This window comes from Eumetopias jubatus, unplaced genomic scaffold, assembly GCF_037043125.1.
Source record: "Eumetopias jubatus isolate StellerSeaLion01/CBP00866 unplaced genomic scaffold, mEumJub1_p1.0 scaffold_10, whole genome shotgun sequence".
In the NCBI taxonomy this organism is placed as follows: Eukaryota; Metazoa; Chordata; class Mammalia; order Carnivora; family Otariidae; genus Eumetopias; species Eumetopias jubatus.
Window position 1 is genome coordinate 64,314,617 of NW_028274816.1, and position 25,693 is coordinate 64,340,309.

The following is a 25,693-nucleotide window of genomic DNA, read 5'->3' on the forward strand; positions in this document are numbered from 1 at the left end:
CTGTGATAATCCACCAATTGGTTATCATGCTCTTGGTGTCACAGAGTGATTCAGAAGAGAAAATAAGCTAGGTCAAACATAGATGGATTAGACAAAATTGCACAGTAAATATATTGATTTATGTGGCACTCTATAGAATGAACAAAACTTAGGATATTACTAATGCAATATAAATGCCAATAACTGAGAGCTAAGCACAGTAAGAACTGTGAAAAGGAAAGTTATGTTAATATTTATATTAAAAACTTGATATAAAAACATTATATACAAGCTCAAAATCCCATGGAATTCTGTCATGAGTAAGTGATCAGTGTTTTGTTATTTTATTGATGCTCCCAGGGGCCAAGGTAAACACCATCATCACTTCTATGTCATAGTCAGCAAACTGAGGTTCAAGGGGCTCTGGGGAGTTATCCAGATATTCCCAGGAATCCACAGAGACCTCAGTACTGTGCAGACCCTCCTCCCTGCAGGTGGGTTTTGGAGACTGACCTGGATTAGGGGCTCCTGAGCAGCTCAATTCCTGACACACCTGGGGGCACAGTGGTCTGGTGGTGGTAACAGGGAGAGCTGTAGGGGACTGGCTCTAGGATGCTCCCCACAGGTAGAACTATACAGGAATGGACACCTCAACTCTTCACAATTTCCAATGGACCAGGGATAGGGCAGCTCCTAATTCCCATTTTACATAGGATGAAACTGAGGCCCTGGATGGGGGCACGTGCCTGTGGGTCTAATTAATGACCTCTACATCACCCCCTAGCCAGGCTTTGGGGCTCAAAGTAAAGCCCAGCCCATACTGATGCAACCTTGTCCCCCATCTGCTCCAACCCACCAACCCCAGTGGTGATAAACCAGGAAAATGGGTAACCACTACTAGGCAAGGCTTTATTGTATTCTTCAATGACTGGACTTGAGAATGTGATGGAGAGGGGCTCCTTGGTGGCTCAGGCGGTTGTGACTGCCTTTGGCTCAGGTCATGATCCCAGGATCCTGGGATTGAGCCTCAAGTCGGGCTCCCTGCTCAGCCGGGAGTCTGCTTCTCCCTCTCTCTCTGCCCCACCCTGCCCCCCACTAGTTCTTGCTCTCTCCCTCAGATAAATAAAATCTTTAAAAAAATAATGTGATAGAGGTATGTGAGCGGCTTAGTCTGTTAAGCATCTGCCTTCGGCTCAGGTCATGATCTCTGGTTCCTGGGATCCAGTACCACATCTGGCTTCCTGCTCAGCAGGGAGTCTGCTGCTCTCTCTCTCTACCTCTGCCCCTCCCCACTGCTCATTCTAATAAATAAATTAAAAAAATAAAAAAAGAATGTGATGGAGAACATGTTAATGCAGAAAAAATTTAAAAGGCTACAGCTGTTCAATCCGTTGTGAATAGCGCATGCACACGCACACACACTTGTTTCATTGTCCTATCTGTTAAAGGAAAATAGCCGAAGCTCAAAGAATAAGAAAAAGATATGTGCAGGCATTTTACCAAAGTTGTAGATAGCAAATGAGCATATGAAAAAATGCCCATTGTGAATCCTTACAGAAATGCAATTAAAACAAAATGAGAGAACACTAAAAACTTATTAAAAAGGCTAAAATTAAAATGGCCAAACAAAGTATTCAGAATATGGAGGAAATGGAACTCTCATACACTGCTGGGAAGATGCAAAAGGTATAATCAAAAGTAAAACATTTACCTGTCCTGTAACCCAGACATTTCACTCTTAAGTTCCTGACAGAAGATCAAAGAAACATACATTCACATAAAGAACACAAATGTTTATACTAGCTTTATCTTAAATAGTCAAAGTCTAGAAAAAACCCAAATCCCCATACACAGATAAATGGATAAACTGGTATATCCAAAAATACTACTCAGCAAAAAACACAAAAAACCCGACTACCCATATAGTATCATTGATGAATCTCAAATAATTGTGACACATAAGGAAAAACAAAATACTCAATTCCAAACATAGATTCAAAAAATTCAAAGGTATCCATCCACCTATTTTAAGAGAAAGTAAATCAGTGGTTACCTGAAGGGTGGGAAGGGCAAGGGAGATTATAAAAGGACATGAGGTAAACATAATGTGACAGATACGGTCATTATCAGGACTATGATGATGGTTTCAGAAGTTTGTAACTATATCAAAACTCGCCAAATTATACTGTAAATATATGCAGATTAGTACATACAAACCATATCTCAATAAAGCTTTAAAAATGGCTCAAGACAATGTCTTTGTCCCACTTTTTGGAAAATAGGTTTGACAACCCCACACGGACTCCATCTCTCTTTCTCATGCCTACGAAGATACTACCCCAGTGGCAGCAGATGTGGAGAACAATGAAGAATATTTCTAAACAAGTCAAAAGGAATGCTTCCTGGGTCACAAGTGCCATATCCCAGAAATACAGATCCCCCTTTATCTTTTTTCCCCGCATCTGTGGTAGTGGCTTTGAGGCAAACATCACTGAGAGAAAACCACAGAACCTTTTGATTATTTTAGTTTTTATTTTTTTCTCTGACAATGACTACCTACACAAGATAAATATGCCTGGAGGTCCTGAGATTTGTATACACACTGATTCTACAGTCACTGTCACAGAAACTTGTCTGGATCCATTTTTAGAAGAGGCACATTCTACTTAGATGCAGTCTCCTCCACTTCCTATTAAGCCAGGTTTCTGTACCAATTATGGCTTCCCCTGCACACTGTGGTTCTTAAAACCAGTGACCCTAGCCCAACAGATTGTGGACATCAGGGCACATAGCTGTTTGTAAAGCTGAAGAACATAACCCCTCAACAATGCTGACATCCCCTGTGATGTCTCCTTTGAGTAAGGGGAAGAAATTTCTGCTCCTTTCAGAAGCATCTGAGGATCTCACAACTGCCCCCTCCTTGGGGGTCATCACTGAAACTCCTAAAACACAAAGCATCCAGATCTCAAATGAAAACCAGAAAGCCCTGCAGCTTTTCAGAGGTTGTAGGGCAGCAATGCAAATTTGGTCAAAACTGGCAAGCTATTTTCTGCCATCCTCAAGTACAGACAATTTTAGACTCCTAAAAAAGTTCACCCAGCGATGCTTGTTGAGCCCAAATCCATATATAAACTACCCCACAGAGTAAGTAGAACATCTAAGATTAAAGAGTACTTAAAGAGTAAGACCTTGATAGTCACATAAGCCAAAGCAATGTGTGGCAGACATTTACCGTTTTGGACTTGGAAGCTGAAAAAACTCATCACAAGTGTCACATGAGACTAACATGTCCCTGAAAAAGGTAGTCATTCTCTGTAAGCTGCCAGCCAAACCCATATTTCCTGGGTCATCAATGATTCAGGTCGATACCCAAGGTACTTAAGGAGATGGGGAAACTGACCCCAAGGGCTCAGGTTATGCCTAATTTGTTCTAATTCATGAGAGAACAAAGGTCAGCTTCACTGAATACATTGTGGAGGTGATGGATGCATACTTTGTGGACCTGCCAGGCAGGAGAGGTGAAAAGGCTTTGGTCACAAATCTAGCAGTGAGCTAAATCTAGAAAGAGCCCTGGACAGCTTAGAAAGTGCAACATATTTACACAAGCTTACTACAGTACTGAAACTTCCAAGGGATATCCCACTGTGCATGTTTAGATATCTGAGATTCAGTTCAGATAGATGGCTCCTCAGCGTTCCCTCCAGTGTTGTTAACAGTAAATAGGAAATTACACATTCCCTGCACACCTAAGGCCTTTCTCTAGTGTGAACTCTTTGATGTTGAGAGAGGGTAGATTTTCGTGTAAAAAACTTCCCACATTCACTACATTCGTAAGGCCTTTCTCCAGTATGACCTCTCCGGTGTTGACTGAATTGGGAACTATCCCTGAAGGATTTTCCACATTCACTGCACTCATAAGGCCTTTCTCCAGTGTGAACTCTCTGATGATAACGTAGTTTGGAGCTGGAGATAAAAGATTTTCCACATTCACTACACCTGAAAGGCCTATCTCCTGCATGAACTCTCTGATGATAACGAAGGGTAGAACTGGAGGTAAATGATTTCCCACATTCGCTGCATTCATAAGGCCTTTTACCTGCATGAACTCTCTGATGATAAGAGAGGGTAGCGCTACTGGTAAAAGACTTTCCACATTCACTGCACACATAAGGTCTTTCTCCTGTGTGAACTCTCTGGTGTCGAATCAGTATTGAGCTATTGGTGAAAGATTTCCCACATTCACTGCACTGATAAGGTTTTTCTCCCCTATGAACTCTATGATGATAACCAAGGCCAGAGACAGATGTAAAAGATTTCCCACAAGCACTACACTCATAAGACCGTTCGCTATTATGAATTCTCTGGTGTATTGACAGGGAAGATTTTTGGCTAAATGTCTTCCCACATTCACTGCATTCATAAGGCCTTTCTCCCGTGTGAGTTCTCCGGTGTTTATTGAATTGTGATCTATCCTTAAAGGATTTCCCACATTCAGTGCACTCATAAGGCCTTTCTCCACTGTGAACTCTGTGATGATAACGAAGGCTGGCACTAAAAGTAAAAGATTTCCCACATTCACTGCACTTGTAAGGCCTTTCTCCTGTGTGAACTCTCTGATGATAACGGAGAGTGGAACTGGAGGTAAAAGATTTCCCACATTCATTGCATTCATAAGGCCTTTTACCTTCATGAACTCTTTGGTGGTAACAGAGTGTGGAGCTACAGGTAAAAGATTTCCCACATTCACTGCACACATACGGTTTTTCTCCTGTGTGAACTCTCTGGTGTTGAATGAGCGTCCACCTATTGTTAAAAGATTTCCCACATTCACTACACTTGTAAGGCCTTTCTCCTGTGTGAACTCTCTGATGTAAAATGAGGTTATTTCTTCGGATAAAGGATTTCCCACATTCACTACACTCGTAAGGCCTTTCTCCAGAATGAACTCTATGATGATAATGGAGGTCAGACCTAGAAATAAAAGATTTCCCACATTCACTGCACTCATAAGGCCTTTCTCCAGTATGAACTCTCTGGTGATAACGGAGGGCAGAACTAGTGGTAAAAGATCTCCCACATTCACTACACTCATAAGGTCTTTCTCCAAGGTGACCTCGATGATGATACTGGAGAGTGGAGCTACACGTAAAAGACTTCCCACATTTACTGCACACATAAGGCTTTTCTCCTGTGTGAATTCTCCGGTGTCGAATGAGTGTCCACCTATTGTTAAAAGACTTCCCACATTCACTACACTCATAAGGCCTTTCTCCAGTGTGAACTCTGTGGTGGTAACGCAGGCTGGAGCTAAAGGTAAAAGATTTCCCACATTCACTACACTCATAAGGTCTTTCACCTGAGTGAACTCTTAGGTGTATAATGAGGTTATTTCTTCGAGTAAAGGACTTGCCACATTCACTGCACTCGTAAGGCCTTTCTCCAGTGTGAACTCTGTGATGATAACGGAGAGCAGTACGAGTGATAAAAGATTTCCCACATTCACTGCACTCATAAGGCCTTTCTCCCGAATGAACCCTCTGATGATAACGGAGGTCAGACCTAGAGATAAAAGATTTCCCACATTCACTGCATTCATAAGGCCTTTCTCCTGTGTGAGATCTCTGATGATAACTGAGGGCAGAGATAGAGGTAAAAGATTTTGCACAGTCACTACACTTGTAAGGCCTTTCTCCAGTTTGAACTCTACATGGAATCAACACTGAGCTATGGCTAAAAGATTTTGCACATTCACTGCACACATAACTGTTTTCTCCATTGTGCCATTTCTGGGGATGAATGAGGACAGATTTGTGGCTTAAGGATTTCCCACACTTGCTGCACTTGTATTGCCTGGACCCAGTGTGAGTCTTTCCATGTTGACTGAGGGTTGAGCTCTGCCTAAGGGATTTTCCGCATTCACCAAACTCATGATGTCTTTTTCCAGTATGGAATCTCTGGTGTATAGCAAATGAAGATTTGTACCTGAATGTCTTCCCACATTCATTGCACACAAAACTGTGGTCCTGAACAAGTGTGTGTTTGGGACCAAAGGCTTTCTTGAATTCTCCCCAGGTGTAATGACTTTTTTTGCTTTGTAAAGATGCCCTGCACTGGGTGATTGTGTGTGGCTTCTCCCCAGTATGTGTGGCCTCTTGATGCAGATGCCCCAAGCTAGACAGGAAGTCCTTCTCAACCTCTCCACAGGTAAAGGGCTTTCCTGAATCATGGATTCTGCAGCTCTTCACAAAAGAGGCCTTGTCCACACTGCATCTAAACGGTTTCTCTCCCACGTGCTGCTCCTGCTGCTGAGACTTTATGTTGAAATAAAATCGTTTCGCACATGCCCCACACCTCATCAGTTTCTGGTTGTTTTCTTTTCCCTGGTGCACAGCCAAGCGGAAAATGTCTCTCAAGACTGGACCACACATCTCACAGGGGTGGGTCTTCCGGGAAGACAGAGCTGCCTTGGGCGTCCTGGTCTGTGACACACCTATAGAAGTGCTCTGTTCAAAAGGTGCCTCCGTATCCTCTGCTCCACAGCAGCAACCTGAACGCAAAGAAATGCTGGTGAAATATGTGTTGACTACAGTGAAGGGGTGAGCCCATCACATATATGCATCCATCTCATCTAGGCAGGAGTATATGACATGCTTTTCCAGACACAGCAGTTGGAATTCAGTTGAAGGAACAGCCACTGTGCATTATTTGACCCCTAAGGTCACAGAATGGTGGAGACCTCACCAGGGGAAGGATACAAAGACAGGATATGAGACAAGAAAGAGAGGCAAGGACTACAACTCATTTCTCTGCCAAGAGTCTCTGGCAGACCTTTGCTACTGCTGATGTGAGGCTGGGTAAAAGCATGCATCCAAGCCCATTAAAACCCAACTGTAACAAATTAGCTGCTGTTCAATGTCAAGTTAGGGATGTGTGAACATCTCATGGCCAATGCTGGAGTACAGAAACAGTGAGAGAAATGGGTGAGATGTGGAGTCGAGAGGTAGAGATTATCCCTGTGCTGGAAATCATAGTAGAAATGATGAGAGAACTGACAAATTGGCAAAATGTCAAAATGGAAATGAGAAAGTAGAAATGAAGTGTGGCCACTGAAAACGGCATGAAAGTGTGGGTGAATAAAGACAGGTTCACCATGGGGGACCTGGCGTGATCTGAACACTCTCTCCATCCATTGACCAGGACCATGCCCCTCTGAGTCCACTCTGTCATGTCTGGAGTCCTGCCCATCCTCTGATACACAAAGGATTCTTCCCTGTAAGCCTTGAGCAACTACCTGGGACATGGACGATACAAGTCCTAAGGGAAAAACAGCACAAATGAAGAGCCAGCACTATCCCGGGCTATTCAGCACAAAAGACAGCAAGGTGATGTCAGCGTAATAGCAGAGGAAACCAGCCTTTGCCCTTGGCAGGTTTAAGAGTCAATTAAGATACCGCAGGGGCACATGGGTTAGTTAAGCATCTGCCTTCGGCTCAGGTCATGATCCCAATGTCCTGGGATTGAGCCCTGCATCAGGCTCCCTGCTCAGGGGGGAGTGTGCTTCTCCCTCTCCTTCTGCCACTCCCCCTGCTTGTATATACACTCACTCTCTCTCTCAAATAAATAAATAAAATCATAAAAAAAAAAACTACTACAGTGACACAATGGAGCACACAAAAAGGAGAATAACCACACAGGAAGGATTGACACTGGGGACACTGGCTTAGTGAAGACAGCTGGATATAGGCAGAAAATAAGAAGGGTGGGGCTGTGTCAGCCAAAGGACTGATGCCAATGCATTCCCCCCTACTCTGCAGGGCACCTCAGCAGCCTCTGCTGCAGAGAACATCAACAAGTCCTGCTATAGTGGCAGAACATCACAGATTACACAGCAGAGGTGTCCAAGTGTTTGCGGGCATGGACCATGAGAAAAACTCATACAGGGGAACTCCCCTCCCCCTCAAAAGGATATGAGTTTTCTCAGCTATAACACTGAATACTAAGAGAAAGTGGGATGATGGGTTCTAAATGCTGCAACAAAGAAACTGCAAACCAAAAATACTTTTACCAGCAAAGCTGTCCTTCAGAAATGAAGGAGAAAGACTTTCCCAAACAGAAGCTGAGGGAGTTCATCACCACTTGACCTACCCTACAAAAGATACTAAACACAGTTCTTCAAACTAAAATGAAAGTATGCTAATTAGTAACATGAAAATATAGAACACACTGATAAATGCAACTGTATAGTCATATTCAAAATATAGGAGTCTGTCCTTATCTATTTCACTTTCCATGGTTTCAGTTACCCATGGTCAACTATGGTCCAAAAGCAAATGATCCTCCTTCGTTATAACATACTGTCAGAAGGTCAATAGTAGCCTAATGCTATGTCACAAAGCCTAAGTCATTCACCTCACTTCATCTCATCATTTAGGCATTGTATCATCTCACACCATCACAAGAAGGGTGAGTATGGTATAATAAGATATTTGGAGAGAAACAGAACACATTTACATAACTTTTACTGTACTATTAATATTATTATATTTTATTATTATTTATTGTTGTTAATCTCTTACTGTACCTAATTTATAAATTAAACTTTATCATAGGTATGTATGTATAAGAGAAAACATACTATGTATAGGGTTCAGTACTACCCGAAGTTTCAGGCATCCACTGGGAGTCCTGGAACATATCCCCCCGTGCATAACAAGGGATTACTATACTCTAATACTTTAATAGTGTGTTAATCACTCAACACCAGTAAGGAGGACAAAAGACTATTAAAAATAACTGTATCTACAACAATCTGTGAATGGTTACAAAATATAAAAAGATGTGGGGTGCCTGGGTGGCTGGATGAGTTAAGCATCTGCCGCCTTCTGCTCAGGTCATGATCTCGGGGTCCTGGGATCAAGCCCCCCCTCCCACTCCCTCTGTTGGGCTCCCTGCTCAGTGTGAAGTCTGCTTCTCCCTCTGGCCCTCCCTGCTGCTCGTGCTCTCTCTCAAATAAATAAATAAAATCTAAAAAAAAAAAAAAAATGTAAATGGTGACATTAAAAACAAAAAACCTGAAGGAGGTGAGTAAAAGTTTTTGTATGCAATTAAAGTTATCAGCTTCAAACAATGTTTTAAGATGACTTAAAGAAGCCTCATGGTAACCAAAGCAAAAACCTACAGTAGAAACAAAAGATAAACGAATGAAAGCATAACACCATGGGAAATCCTCAAATCACAAAGGAAGACAGCGAGAGAGGAAGAAAGGTGCTACAAAACACTCAAGACAATAATTAACAAGATGGCAAAAGAGATACCATGGCTGAACTCAAAACAAAAGGTTGAAAGTGAAGGAACTGAAAAAGATACTCCACACAAATGGAAACCAAAACAGAATATGGGTAGCTGTACTTATAGGTGATACGACAGACTTTAAGTCAACAACTGTCACAAGAGACAAGGTCATTATATAATGATAAAGGAATGAATTCACCAATAAGATGTAAAAATTATAAGTATGTATGCATCACACATCAGAGCATCTAAGTTAAGTCTTGAGCAAATTCAACTACATCTGAAGGCAAAAAAGACAGCAATTGAATATTAGTATCAATATCCCCCTTTCAATAATGGGTGGATATCCAGACAGAAAATTAGTAAGGATATATCTGAATTGAACATTCTGGTCCAAATGGATCAAACAGACATATACAGAACATTCCATCCACTATAGGAGCTTACACATTCTCAAGTGCACACAGAATATTCTCTGGGATAAATCTTATGTTATGTCAAACAAGTCTTAACAAATTTCAGAAGACTGAAATTCTATCATGTACCTTTTCCTAACAATGAATAAAACTAGAAATCAGTAACATGAGGAAGGGGTGACTGGCTGGCTTAGTCAGTGGAGCCTGCAACTTGGTCTCGGGGTTGAGTTCGACCCCTCATGGGTGGGGAGAGTACCTAAAAAAATAAGATTTCTTTTTTTAAAATAAAATCTTAAAAAAAAAACACAAAAAACCATGAGGAAGCTTAATAATTCAAATATGTGGGCATTAAACAACACATGCCTATCCAATCAACTGGCCAAAGGAAAAGTCAAAAGCAAAATAAAAAAGTACCTTGAGAAAAACAAAAGTGGAAACAAAACATGGAATGTGAAAAAGCAATTGTAAGAAAAAAGTTTAGAGCACTAAGTGCCAGCAACTAAAAAAATCAATCAATAAATAAAGCTCTCAAACAGCCTAACTTTACACCTTAAGGAACTAGGAAAAGAACAAACTAAGACCAAAGTTAGTGAAACAAAGGCAAAGACAAAGATCAGAACAGAAGTAAAATAAAAACTAGAAATACAATAAAAAGAGCTGCTTTTCTGAAAAGATAAAATTGAAAAACCTTTAGCTGGACTAACTTAGAATAAAGGCAAGACTCAAAAAAGAGGAGAAATTACAACTGATAGCAGAGAAACACAAAGGATCATAAAAGACTACTATGAACTATTATATGCCAACAAATTAGATAACCTAGAATAAATTCCTAGAAACATACAACCTATCAAAACCGAATCATTTTTTTCTTAAAGATTTTTTTTTTTTAATTTATTTATTTGACAGAGAGCAGGAGAGCACAGGCAGGGGAGCGGCAGAGGGAGAGGGAGAAGCAGGCCCCCCTGCTCAGTGGGGAGCCTGATGTGGGGCTCCCAGGACCCTGGGATCATGACCAAAGCCGAAAGCAGATGCTTAACTGACTGAGCCACCCAGGTGCCCCCCAACACTGAATCATAATAGAAAATCCAAATAGACAAGGAAATTGAAATCAGTAATCAAAAATCTCCCAACAAAGAAAAGATCATGACCAGATAGATTCAGTGATGATTTCTATCCACATTTTAAATATTAAATTCTCAATTTCTTCCAAAAATCTGAAAAGGAAGGAATATTTTCAAACTCATTTTAGGAGACTAATATTAGGACACCAAAACCAGGGAAGGACATTACAAGAAAACAAAATTACACACCAACATCCCTAATGAACACAGATGTAAAAGAGCTCAACAAAGTACTAGCAAACCAAATTCAACAGTATAGGAAAAGAATCATAAACTGTGATCAAGTGAGATTTATCCCTGGGATACAAGGGTGGTCTCCTCATAAGTAAATCAATAAATGTGCCATATCTTATTAACACAAAGAAGGCAACTCATATGATCATCTGAATAGATGTGGAAAAAGCATTTGACAAAATTCAGAATTCTTTCACAATAAAAACTCCCCCAAAATTAGGTATAGAAGTTATACACCACAATATCACAAAGGCCATATATAAGCCCACAGCTAAGAACACATTAAACAGTAAAAAGGTAAAAACTTTCCCTCTACTATCAGGAAAAAGACAAAGATGCCTATGCTCATAACTGCTATTCAAAATGGTACTGGCAGTCCTATCCAGAGCAATCAGACAAGAAATAGAAAGGTCTCCAAATCAGAAAAGGTCTGCAAATCAGAAACTATTTGCAGATGACATGGATTTTATATAAAGAAAACCCTTAAAAGTTCACCAAAAAATGCAGAATGAATAAAACTCAGTAAATTTGCAGGATATAAAATCTACATACAAAAATCAGATGTGCCTATTACTAACAATGAACCATCTCAATGAGAAATTAAGAAACCAATCCCATTTGGAAGAATATTAAAAAATATATAATACTTAGGAATAAATTTAGCCAAGGAAATGAAAGATGTGTACAATGAAAACTATAAGACACCAATGAAAGAAATTGAAGACACAAATAAATGGAAAGATATCCCATGTCTGTGGACTGAAAGAATTATTACTAAAATGCTTCTACTATAAAGGGGTTCCTGGGTGGCTCATTGTCTGCCTTCAGCTTGGGTCATGATCCCAGGACCCTGGGATTGAGCTCCACATCATCGGGCTCCCCGCTCAGCAGGAAGCCTGCTTCTCCCTCTCCCACTCCCCCTGCTTGTACTCCCTCTCTTGCTGTCTCTGTCAAATAAATAAATAAAATCTTAAAAAAAAAAATGCTCCTACTACATAAAGCAACCTAAAATTCAATGCAATATCTACCAAAATTCCAATGACATTTTTACCAGAAACAGAAAACGAATCCTAAAATTTGCACCACAAATGACCTCAAATAAGCCAAAGAAATCTTTTATTTAAAAAAAAAATTTTTTTTTTAATTTATTTGACAGAGAGAGACAGCGAGAGAAGGAACACAAGCAGGGCGAGTGAGAGAGGGAGAAGCAGGCCACCCACCGAGCAGGGAGCTCAATGCGGGGCTTGATCCCACAACCCTGAGATCATGACCTGAGCCGAAGGCAGTCGCTTAACCAACTGAGCCACCCAGGCACCCCAGCCAAAGAAATCTTGATCATGAATATCAAAATTAGAGGGACCACACTTTGTGATTTCAAGCTATACTACAAAACACTATGGTACTGGAATAAAAACAGACATCCAGACCCATGAAATATGATAGAAAGCCCAGAAATAAACCCACACATACATAGTTAACAACTCTTTCTTTGACAAGGGTGCCAAGAACACGCATGGGTAAAGGAAAGTCTCTTCAGTAAATGGTGCTGGGAAAACTGGATATGCACATGCCAAACAAAATAAAACAAAATAAAAAAAAAAAAAGAAAGAAACTGGGATCCTACCTTATACCACTCACAAAAATTACCTTGAAATGGATTAAAGACTTCAATGTAGACATGAAAATGTAAAACTTCTTGGGGGGAAAAAAAACAACAGAGAAAAAGCTCCTTGACAATTTTTTTTTTTAAGATTTTATTTATTTGAGAGAGAGAGAATGAGAGATATAGCGCACGAGAGGGAAGAGGGTCAGAGGGAGAAGCAGACTCCCTGCTGAGCAGGGAGCCCCATGTGGGACGCGATCCCAGGACTCCAGGATCATGACCCGAGCCAAAGGTAGCTGCTCAACTGAGACACCCGTTCAACCGAGACACCCAGGTGCCCTCCTTGACAATGTTTTTTTTTTTGTTTTTTTTTTTAAACATTGGTTTTATTTTATTTTTTTAAGATTTTTTTTTTTATTTATTTGACAGAGAGAGATAGCGAGAGCAGGAACACAAGCAGGGGGAGTGGGAGAGGGAGAAGCAGGCTTCCCGCGGAGCAGGGAGCCCGATGTGGGACTCGATCCCAGGACCCTGGGATCATGACCTGAGCCGAAGGCAGACGCTTAACGACTGAGCCACCCAGGCGCCCCTTGACAATGTTTTTAACAATGAGTTTTCAGATAGGAAACAAAAAGCACAGGCAACAAAGGCAAAAATAAAGTCAAGTCAAGCTACATCAAACTAAAAATCTTCTGCATAGCAAAGGAAACAATCAACAAAATATAAAAGGAGAAAGTATTTGCAAATGCTTTACCTCATAATGGCTAACATCTAAAATATATAAGGTACTCATACAACTCAGCAACAAAGAAACAATCGGAGTAATATATTGGCAAAGAACCCAAATGGACATTTTATTAAAGAAAATCTACAAATATCCAACAGGTATATTAAAAAATGCTCTTCATCAATCATCAGGAAAATGCAAATCAAAACCAAAATGATATATCACCCCACATTTGATAAGATCGTTACCTTCAAAAAGAGCAGAGATAAGTGTTGGTGAGGGTGAAGGTAGAAGGAACCCTTGTACACTGTGGTTGGAATGCTTAGGAAAAAAAAAAAAGCCAAAATCATAGAAACAGAGACTATAGGCATATTTATTTTTTAGTTTTACAGAATTTTGCTTTATGATGCTTCACAGATACTGTGTTTCTTACAAAATGAAGGTCTGTGGCAAGGCCGCAACGAGCAAGTCTGTTGGCACCATCTTTCTAACAGCATTTGCTCACTTCATGTCTATCAAATTTTGTTAATTCTTGTAGTATTTCAAATGTTTCCAGTATTAGTGTATTCGTTATGGTGATCTGTGATCAGAGCCCTTTGTCACTACTGTAATTGTTCTGGAGCACCACAAACCACACCCATATGACATTTAACATAATCAAAAAATGACAAAGGTGTTTCTAACTGTTCCATGACCAGTCATTGCCCTATCTCGTTCTCTTGGGCCACTCTATTTCCTGAGACACAACAGTATTGAAATTACGCCAATTAATAACTCTACAATAGCTTCTAGGTGTTCAAGTGAAAAGAGTGACACATCTTTCACTTTAAATCAAAAGCTAGAAATGATTACACTTAGTGAGGAAGGTATGTTGAAAACCAAGATAAGCCAAAAATGAGCTAAGCCTCTTGAGGCCAACAGCTGGCCAAGTGTAGCCAAGTTGTGAATGCAAAAAACCACAAAAAGTCTTTGAAGGAAATTAAAAGGGCTACTCCAGGGGCACCTGGGTGGCTCAGTCGGTTAAGCGGCTGCGTTCGGCTTGGGTCGTGATCCCAGGGTCCTGGAATCGAGCCTCACATAGGGCTCCTTGCTCAGCAGGGAGCCTGCGAGAATTCTCCCCTGCCTGCCATTCCCCCTGCTTGTGCTTGCTCTCTCTGTCAAATAAATAAAATCTTAAAAAAGTAAAATAAAATAAATAAAAAATAAAATAAGAGTGCTACTCCAGTGAACACACAAATGGTAAGAAAGCAAAACAGCCTTACTACTGATAGAGAGAAAGTTGTAGTGGTCTGCATGGAAGATCAAAGTGTCCCCAAAGTTCCCTTAAGCCAAAACCTAATCCAAAGCAAGGGTCTAACTGTCTCCAATTCTAGGAAGGCTGAGAGAGGTAAGGAATCCGCAAAGACAAGGTGAAAGTTAGCAGAGGTTGGTTCCTGAGGTTGAAGGAAAGAAGCCATCTCCATACCATCAAAATACAAAGTGCTGAGGCAAAAGCTGTAGCTAGTGATCCAGAAGATCTAGCTAAGATCATTCATGAAGGTGGCTACACTAAACAACAAATTTTCAATGCAGACAAAACAGCCTTCTATTGGAACATGCCATCTAGCACTTTCCGAGCTAGAGACATCAAGCCTGGCTTCAAAAAGGACAGGCCAACTCTCTTGTTAGGGGCCAGTGCTCATTTATCATTCTGAAAGTCCTAGGACCCTTAAGAATTATGCTGAATTTACTCTGCCTGAGCTATAAATGGAAAAACAAAGCCTGGATGACAGCACCCTGTTTATAATATGGTTTACTGACTATTTTAAGCACACTGTTGAGACGTACTGCTCAGAAAAAAAGATTTTCAAAATATTACTGGTCATTGACAAAGCACCTGGTCACCCAAGAACTCTGATGGAGATGTACAACATTAATGTTTTCATGCCTGCTAACACAATATCCATTCCGTAGCCCATGTAGCCCAAATAATTTTGACTTTTTAAGATTTATTTATTTGAGAGAGAGAGAGTGTGCACACGCACATGAGCGTGGAGTAGAAGGAGAGAGAATCTCAAGCAGACTCCCAGGCGAGCTTGGAGCCCGACGTGGGGCTTGATCTCACAACCCTGAGATCATGACCTGAGCTGAAACCAAGAGTCAGACACAACCAACTGTGCCATCCAGGCACCCCAATTTTGACTTTCAAGTCTTATTATTTAAGAAATACAATTTGTTGAGAACAACCTTGTGTCGGGCTCCACACTCAGCAGGGAGTCTACTTAATAAGACCTTCTCCCTATACTCCTGCCACCCCCCCATACGCTCATGTGCTCTCCCATGCTCTCAAATAAATAAAGAAAGAAAGGAAAGAAAGAAAAGAAAGAAGAAAGAAAAGAAAGAAAAGAAAGAAGAAAAGAAAGAAAAGAAAAGAAAGAAAAGAAAGAAAAGAAAGAAAAGAAAGAAAAGAAAGAAAGAAAAGAAAGAAAAGAAAGAAAAGAAAGAAAAGAAAGAAAAGAAAGAAAAGAAAGAAAAGAAAGAAAAGAAAGAAAAGAAAGAAAGAAAGAAAGAAAGAAAGAAAGAAAGAAAGAAAGAAAGAAAGGAAGGAAGAAATACAACTTGTAAGGCCAGGGCTGCCATAGTGGTTTTTCTGATAGATCTAGGCAAAGGAAATCAAAACCTTATGGAAAGGATTCAACATTCTAGCTGCCATTCATGGGTGGCAGAGGTCAAAGTATCAACAGGAGTTTGGAAGTTGATGGCAACCCTCATGGATGACTTTGAAGGATTTAAGACTTCCATGGAGAAAGTAACAGCAGATATGATAGAAATGGCAAGAGAATGAGAATTAGAAGTGGAGCCTGGGGGCATCAGATGGCTCAGTTGGTTGAGCATCCAACTCTTGATTTCGGCTCAGGTCATGGTCTCAGGGTCCTGGGATCGAGCCCTGCACTCAGCATGGAGTCTGCTTGTCCCTCTCCCTCTGTTCCTCCTCCCGCGCTCTTGCTCACTCTCTCACAAATAAATAAATAAAATCTTAAAAAAAAAGGGAAGGGCGCCTGGGTGGCTCAGTTGGTTAAGCGACTGCCTTTGGCTCAGGTCATGATCCTGGAGTCCCGGGATTGAGTCCCGCATCGGGCTCCCTGCTCGGCGGGGAGTCTGCTTCTCCCTCTGACCCTATCCCCTCTGATGTGCTCTCTCTCTCATTCTCTCTCTCTCAAATAAATAAATAAAATCTTTAAAAAAAAAAAAAGGGAAAAAAATGGAGCCTGATAATATGATTGAATTACTGCAAGTTCATGGTAAAATCTGAATGGATATAAGACTGATGAATCACAGACCTGTATCCCTGAAACAAATAATACATTATATGTTAATTAACTGAATTTAAATTTTAAAAAATTAAAGTTAAAAATTTTTGAACGGATGAGAAGTTGCTTTGTATGGATGAGCAAAGAAAATTTATTCAGATGTAATCTAAAATTTAAAAACAAGTTTTAAAAAACACTGTATTTAATTATACTGGAATTAAATTTTTTTTTAAAAATTCAAGAAAGAGATGGAATCTACTCCTGGTGAAAATGCTGTGAGGATTGTGGAAATGGCAACAAAGAATTGAGATTATTGCATAACCTTAGTTGATAAAGCAGGAACATGGTTTGAGAGGACTGACTGTAATTCTGAAAGAAGTTCCACTGTGGGTAAAATGTTATAAAACAGCATCATATGCTACAGAGAAATCACTTATGAAAGAAAGAGTCGATCAACAGAGCAAGCTTCATTGTTGTCTTATTTTAAGAAATCGCCACAGCTGCCCTAACCTTGCAAGGTACCACCCTGACCAGTCAGCAGCTATCCATATCAAGGCAAGACCCTTCACCAGCAAAAAAGATACTTGCTGGAATTTCAGATGATGGTAGCATTTTTCAGCAGTAAAATATTTTTAAATGTACATTTTTTTTTAGACATAATGCTCTGGGACACTTAGTAGACTATAGTATAAACAGGAGCACCAGGCAGTTCAGTCAGTTAAGAGTCTGACTTTTTTTTTTAAAGATTTAGGGACACCTGGGTGGCTCAGTTGGTTAAGTGGCTGCCTTCGGCCCAGGTCATGATCCCAGGGTCCTGGGATCGAGTCCCACATCAGGCTCCTTGCTCAGCAGGAAACCTGCTTCTCCCTCTCTCTCCCTCTGCTTGTGCTCTGTCAAAAAAATAAAATCTTAAAAAAAAAAAAATATTTTATTTATTTGACAGAGAATGACACAGTGAGAGAGGGAACACAAGCAGGGGGAGCGGGAGAGGGAGAAGCAGGCTTCCTGCTGAGCGGAAGCCTGATGTGGGGCTCAATCCCTGAACCCTGGGATCATGACCTGAGCCGAAGGCAGGCACTTAACGACTGAGCCACCCAGGCGCCCCAAGAGTCCAACTCTTGATTTCAGCTCAGGTCATGATCTCAGTGTCGTGAGATTGAGCCCTGCATCAGGCTCTGTGCTAAGTGTGAAGCGTGCTTAAGATTCTCCCTCTCTCTCTACTCCTCCCTGCCCACTTGCACTCTCTCTAAAACCAAACAAAAAAAGATTACAGTCTAATAAACATAACTTTTACATGTACTGGAATAACAAAAAATTCATTTGACTTGCTTTATTGTGATGTTTGCTGTATTGTGGTGGTCGGGAACCAAACCCAAAATATCTCTGGAGTATGCCTGTAGAATACGAGGAGCTGGGGTGTGAGGGAAATGGGGAGACAGTGGTCAAAAAGTACAAATGTTCACTTATAAGATGAAAAAGTTTGGGTGCCTGGATGGCTCAGTCGGTTAAGCATCTGCCTTTGGCTCAGGTCATGATCTCACAGTCCTGGGACTGAGCCCCGCAGTGGGCTCCCTGCTCAGTGGGGAGTCTGCTTCTCCCTTCCCCACCCCACCACTCATGCCCTCTCTCTCACTCACTCTCTGAAATAAATAAAATCTTTAAAAAATAAAAAAAAAATTAAAAAGATTAAAAAGTTATGAAGATGTAACATACAGCATGGTGACTATAGTTAATAATGATGTTGTATATGTGAAATTTACTGAGAGTAGATTTGAGCATTTCTACAAAAAAAAATGTAAGTTTATGAGGTGGTAGATATTTAATGAACTTCAGTTGTGGAAATTATATTACAATGTATGCATATATCAAATCATCACACTGTGCACTTAATTTTTTTTTAATATATATATTTTTAAAGATTTTATATATTTGAGAGAGAAAGAGAGCATGGGGAGGATGAAAGAGGGACAAGCAGATGCCATGCTGATTTCAGCTGCAGCCGGACTCAGGGCTTAATCCCACAACGCCGAGATCCTGACCTGGCCGAAACCAAGAGCTGGATGCTCAACTGACTGAGCCACCCAGGCATGCCCTGTGTACTTTTATATAATTTTATATCTCCAGAAAGCTGGGGGCGGGGGGGGAGAAAATGCACCTAAACTACAAACCTTGCAGGAGTGTGTTGAAAAGTAGCCTATGGTTCAGGTAAGTACTGACTATGACAATGCATGCAAACCTGGCACAAGCAGACACAAGGAAAAGTCAGTTAAAAGAAGAGATCAAAAACTGGAAAGCAGAGCCTGGCTCAGTCAGTAGAGCACGCAATTCTTGATCTCAGGGTTGTGAGTTCAAGCCCCAAGGGTATAGAGCTTACTTTAAAAACAAATAAACAAACAAATGCTGGGATACAGAAGTGACATGGAGCTGTACACACTGATCCAAACAAAGGACAAGCATGGCGGAATCCATTAAGCTCACTAAAAATCTAACCTTGAATCCTTTCCTAAGAGCGTTCAGTATAGCAGTTATTGAGGCTTCAGGGGAGAGGAGACGGCAGTGCAAATAAACCAGCCCTATCAACATAGCAATTACCCAGTAAGCTGAGAAGCAAGCAGTGCCCATGGTCCACATGTGAGAGACACTGAGAAATGGTGGGTGGGGAGGGAATAGAGCCTACTTCAGGCCACTGTGGAGGGTGAGGGCCTTACCCAGTGAGGATATAAGTGTAAAGTTCTCCAGCATCACATCGTGGTACAGGCATCTCTGAGCCTCATCAAGGAGCCTCCACTCCTCCCAGGAGAAGTACACAGCAATGTCCTCAAAGGTCACACTATCCTGTTATGATGGGGACAGATGAAACCATGAACATTCTCTGAGTCCCACAGTCCATCTCGGCACACTCATCCTCTTTCAGAGGTCCCCACTTCAGAAATGCCACGCCTAGGTGCCACTAATGTCCACCCTATCGTCAGGTTCTCTTTATTCACTGTGTTCTGCCCTCAGCAACATCAGGCAAGGGAAACAAGAGATGTCATCCAAATCCCTCCTGGCCTGGACGGTCCATACTGTCAATTCCCCCACAGTCTCTATTTTGAGACTCCCAAAACACAATGAAATGGCTCATGCTTTACCCTTCAGCTCCGATACCCTGAGGCCCTTGGCTCACACGTCCTCTGGTTGTGCACATTTTTCTGTAAACTGTACCTCTCTCACATCTTCAGTCCCCCCACAGCTGCACTCCCATAGCTCTACTTTGGCCAAAGCCCTGAATTCTGCTTTGAAGGCCTCCTCTGTACCTCTGATCCTTGCTTCAGTACTACCCCCCCAGAGGCACTATGAATTATAGATGCCCACGACCCACGTCCACTTCTGTGCTGGACTTGCTGAAGCCTCAGCAGTCACACTCCCCACTCTCCACGCAACCTTCCCTAAAATCCCAGCCCTTATAGTCTCCCTGCCAGGCATAATGATTCTCACAAATGACTACATTTACCCCAGATCTTATCCACCAGCAAGACCGAAACACCCCAGACCCCATCAAAACTCACCACAAAATTCTGGTAAGTCCATACAGTAGTGAATTAGCAGGAGCCCTGCCTTCGATTTCATCTTGCCTCAATTACTCCCTTGCCTCTGAAGCCATCTTGCACCCATACTTCCCATGGAAGCTTTAGCCACCTCCCAGATCATCCTCTCTCCCTCCCTCGTGTTTCTCCTTCTTAGGATCCCAACCAGGTGCTAAGCAAGAGACCCACTTCTCAGCATGCACCCTAGTCTTTCTAACCTGCAAACTGCATTACCACTATAACCTACATTACACTTCCTAAATGTGATCCACAGTTCCATCCTGGTCCTCACAATAGCCACCACTTTTTAAAGTCGGCCCCAGACCTATCCACCATCGAGACTAAACACTGCAGACCCCACCAAAGCTCATCACAAAATTCCAGTGAAACTACAGTAGTGAATTAGCAGCAGCCTGGCCTCAGTGTCATCTTGTCTCAATTACTCCCATGCCTCCATGGCCATCTCATATCCACTCAACCCATGGAAGCCTTGATCACCTGCCAAACCATTCTCTCTCCCACATGGTTACCATGATCACTTCCCTCCTTCACCTGCATTCGTGTGCCCCGCAACACTGATCAGGTGCCCAGCAAGACAATCATTCCTCATCATGCACCCTCCTCTATCTGACCAGCTAAGGCACTGTCATGATGATCTGCATTCCCCAATCTAAATGCAATCCACGGCTCCGCCCTGGTCGACACAATACTCACCATTTATGGATGTCTTCATCCAAAACCTCCTCCCAGGATACCCAGACCTGTGAATCCAGATACCCATTTGCTGTCTCCACTCACAATTCTCTGAAATATCTGAGACTCTTAACAGGACTAAACAAAACTCCTCACAGTCCGAAAGAAAATTAATCGATCATCAATTACCCCATCCCACATGATGGAATTTCCATCCCTTCAGCTTCAAGGACCAAAAACCCTGGGGTCATCCTGGACCCCTCCCTGTCTCTCAACTACGTCAAAAAATCCACCCCACTTAAAAAAATGGACAGAGTTCAACTTTTCACCCACCTCTATGGCCACCACCCTGGTCCATCAATGTGGATTATAGCAGCTGCCTCCTCCTGGACTCCTGCCTCCTCCTTTACCCCCATAGTCTGTTATCTTTTCTGCAACCAGATGGATCCTATTAAGACTTAAGGTAAGACCACCAGCCCCTTATCCAAACCTCTCATTACCTACATAGCAGATGCCCACATTCTCAGTAGCCACATCAGAGGCCTGATTCTTGACCCTCAGCTCTTTGTTCCGAGCAGGGAGAATGAAAACAGGTTCAAGCGTTTGCACACTTTGGTATTGATGTGTGGGATAACGTCTCACACCTGTTTATACTGGCTGACAGCAACAAGAACACCTGCATGGGACCCTTGGCCTGCACTCAGGACCCCGGGCTTGGGGTATTCTTAGGATGCCCACACCTAGCAGCTGGAAAAACAGCAAAAGGGAAGAGCCTCAAGACGCCACAATCCTGGACACCATACTGGCGCTGTCAAGACCAGTAAGGGACTGAGCCAACCTCTCCTTACTTGTACAGGTTCTCTAAGTGCTTTCACGACCTTCAGAACTTGTGGTTGAGGGGAGGGAACCAGGGTTGGGCCCCACGAGATCAGGCCTCCCCTGCATCCCGCCAAGCCCTGGAACCCAGGGACCTCGGGCTAACTAACCTCTACGCTTCAGGCCGCAGTTACTTCTCCCACCAGCTCAGTGACCTCCGACAAGAACTCCACTCCCGGTGCCCGCTGGTCTTCATCACCCCCGTCCCAACCTCTTCTCCCTCGAGCAGCTTTTGGAAAGCCGTTAACACCCTAACATTGACTGTGTCCCTCTTCTGTTCACGACCCCCCAGGGCCCTCGGAACAGAGGGACGCACCTCGGCCCGCCAGTCCCGGCGCGACCCCGCCTCACGCCCTCTGTCCCCTGCGGGCAGCCTCCTCCCGCCTCACGCGCTGTCCCCTGCGGGCAGCCTCCTCCCGCCTCAGGCCCCCTCCGGCCCCTGCCCCGGCCGGCCCCCCGGCCCGGAGCCCGCTCCTCACGCCGGCACGCCGGCGCTCGCACACGGGGCCCCCGCCCCCCGCCGCCGCCCCGTCCGACGCCGGGGCCTGGGCCGCAGGGCCGCGAGCCGGCGCCCCGCGCTCGGGCCTCCGGGGTCTGGGTGGGGGGACGGCGGGGAGGGCCCGGGGGACGAGCGCTTACCTGCGGCGGCTCCCTGGGCGCGGCCGCCGCCATCGGACTCGGTGGGCGGAGCGGACACCCGGCTCGGCGGTCCCCGGCCCGGCCCGGCGCGGGGCAGCCCGGGCGGCGTCGCCAGCCGCGGACCCGCCTCTCTGCCGTGGGGACAACGACTTCTGCGCCTTGACAGTTCCGTCACTTCAGTCCCGCCCCGGCACGCCCGAGAGCAGCAAAATGGCCGCCACAAGGAGGAGGCCGGAAGTCCCGCCCCTACGCGATGTATTCCCGCGGAAATGCTTCCATTGGCTCAACTCCGCGCACGATTTTCTGGGTATTGTAGTTGGCAACGCTCTAGTGCCCGAGGCAAGGGTTTTTCTCCAGCCTGATCAATCAGAGCCTTGGCCATGCGGCTCCTCGAGGGTTGCTGGAAGCCTAGGGGCAAGGGGCGAGAGGATTTGCTCTTTGTGAACTGCAGTGAAGAGGCATCATTTCATACTCGGTAAAAGTCACCCAGCTCCCAGAGGACAATACTGTTACTGGGATGCTCCGAAATCCACTGATCTAAATGGTCATATTATTACAGAGTCATTTAGGCATAAAATAGTCCACGCATAGCTGAAGGCATTTTGTTATTACTATGAAATGCATGTAACCTGATGCATTTGTCAATGTTGTGAGTTCTCTTATGAATGGCTAGGGGCAAGGGAAAAAACTTTATACAGGGCCTTGACTGGGAATAAAGAAGAAAGATGTTAGGCCGCCCTTAAGCCCGCGAACAAGCAGGATCTCTGCCTCTGGCTCCCACAGAAAATCTGTGCCTTACCTGTAGGGTTAGTGATTGTGTCCTACCCATTTTTATCTATATAATATTTCTTACTCAATGTTCTAAGATACACTTGAGGGAACAGAAGGCAAGCTGAGGACCCCACCATGGGATATATATGGCATTTCCTCAGGCATTCCTGGCTGCCCTAAAACAAAGGAAAGGAAAAACAAAGTTACCTTACAGAGACACAATCCTCCAAGACGTGAGTCTCCCTCAGTTTACAAAAGTCTTAGCAATTTACATTTCTATCAATGGCCTAGCTTGAGAAGGAAATGTAGATACAATTAAATGTCCTTATAACCTGGAGCCCATTGACAGATACTTGAAGCGGGCAGAATGTACTGTTCCTCCAGGAAGCTCCCAACTATCTTCATGTTAATACCTTGCTAGAGGGAAAAACAACCTTAACTTGACAATGGCAAGGCCTCTTAAGGGCAGCCTAACATCTTTCCCGGGAGTCTTCTTTAACATATGAAAATCCTTTGAAACCTCCCTCTTCCTTACCTCCCCCAACCCCATAGTATATAACCAGCCACCCCTAACAACCCCGGTGCAGCAGCCCTTTCAGCCCCCATGCTTTAATAAAACCATCATTTTGCACCAAAGACGTCTCAAGAATTCTTTCTTGCTCATCGGCTCCAGACCTCACCCCACTGAACCTCCCCTATATTCTAAAACCCAATACACTCAAGTTTATTGAGAAAACTGACATCTATCTCAAATGGAGACCAACCTTTATGCTATTTTAGTTTGGGTCACTGGCTACAACTTTCGCAGTTGCAGAATGTCTAATGAAGAATGTCAGAAACCTCCAGATAAAGGGGCATCTCAATCCCATGTTCTCATGTCCTGGCTGGTAAGTGATTATCATTTATCAGTGATTGCAGGTACAGTTCTGCATAGAGAATTAAGATTATTTTAGCCTCGGTGGCTCCGTCGGTTAAGCGTCTGCCTTGGCCATCAGCTGGGCCTCAGGCTCCCTGCTCAGCAGGGAGTTGCTTCTCCCTCTGCTCCTCCCCCCCACCTTATGCTCTCTCTCACTCACTTTCTCACTCTCAAATAAATAAAATCTTAAAAAAAAAAAAAGAACACAGGTAGGTAATAGGAAAGAAATTAATTATCTAACAAATAGTACCATAGTCCTACAAGACTGCCCCCTCACTTTAGATGCCAATTGCAAGTTCAGGTTGTTACTTGTGCTTCTGAGCAACTGGCTATAAATCAGAAGTTCCCAAGACTCCCTCCTTGGGTTGGACTAATTTGCCAGAGCAGCTCACAGAACTCTTAGAACATTTACTTACTAGAGTACCAGTTTATTATAAAAGGATATAACCCAGGAAGAGATGCAAAGGGCAAGGTATGGGGAAGGGGAATGGAACTTCCATGCTCCCTCTGAGCGTGCCATTCTCCCCACATCTCCATGTATTCACCACCTTGGAACCTGAAACTCCGTCCTTCTGGATTGTTATGGAAGCTTCATTACATAGGTTTGGCTTTGGTGCCCACCACAATGTCCCAGGAGGACAGCATCATTCCAGCCATGTCCTGCCCTGTGGACCTCTCCCCAAGATTGTCCCAGCCCATGGGGCCAGAACTGCTCTGGTACCAAATGTGGGGCATCAGCCTCTAGAGGGAGAAGTATGGACTCGACCTTTGAGCCAGCTTAAAGGACACTGCTTCTGGACTTGAAAGCTGGGATTCAGTGGCTGGTGGCACCTGTGTGCACCTGACCTCTGACATGATAGTGAGGGTCTCCACTTCTGTGAAGAGAGGTAACAAGAGAGCTTAGCATGAAGCTTCAGACCAACCCTGTCCGAGGAGGGCCCCCTAAAAGGACTCAGCCATTTGTATTTTGTATAGTTTTATAGTTTTCTAGCTGTGTCCTCACATGGCCTTTTCCTCCTGGTGTTGATGTCTATTCCTCTTAAAAGGAAGCCAGTTCTAACAGAGTAGGACCCCACCCTAATGACCTCATTTAACCTTAATTAACTCTTTAAAAGCCCTAGCTCTTAATAAAGTCACTTGGGGGTTAGGGCTTCAACATAGAAAAGGATTATATTACTGTTTCAGTGGTAATAAAAGGCAAAGGAGTTACTTAAGTTAGATGATAAATACGCAAAGACCATTCAACTATTTGAAAGTATCTTCCAAATGCCAATGGCTCACAATAGCTTCTAAAAGTGACTTTTATAGAAACACAATTTCCAAAAGGTGCATTCAGTGATATTTATAGTATTTAACTGTAAATGCATTATTTCCAAGTACTTAAAACAAAAAATTTCTATTAAAAGGTGCTAAAATGTAGAGTTTAATAAAATAAAATGCATTTATTTCCACTGAGGCTTAGCATTTTATATCATGAGCAATGCTGATTATTTATCCAGCCTGATTAAACCCTCATAGACACATCATCTGGCCTAAGAAAAGTTCTGATCAGGGCGCCTGGGTGCCTCAGT

General features: G+C 43.1%; 1 protein-coding gene across 1 annotated transcript; it reads right to left on the reverse strand.

The window, feature by feature from the left end:
- Positions 1-2,491: 2,491 nt before the first annotated feature.
- Positions 2,492-22,636, reverse strand: LOC114200917 (uncharacterized). Its single transcript, XM_028093269.2, has 3 exons — positions 22,436-22,636; positions 19,370-19,496; positions 2,492-6,526 (listed from the first exon to the last, which is right to left on the reverse strand). Exons 1-3 carry the CDS (start codon positions 22,466-22,468, stop codon positions 3,726-3,728), a joined length of 2,961 nt encoding a protein of 986 aa, XP_027949070.1. The 5' UTR covers positions 22,469-22,636; the 3' UTR covers positions 2,492-3,725.
- Positions 22,637-25,693: the final 3,057 nt, after the last annotated feature.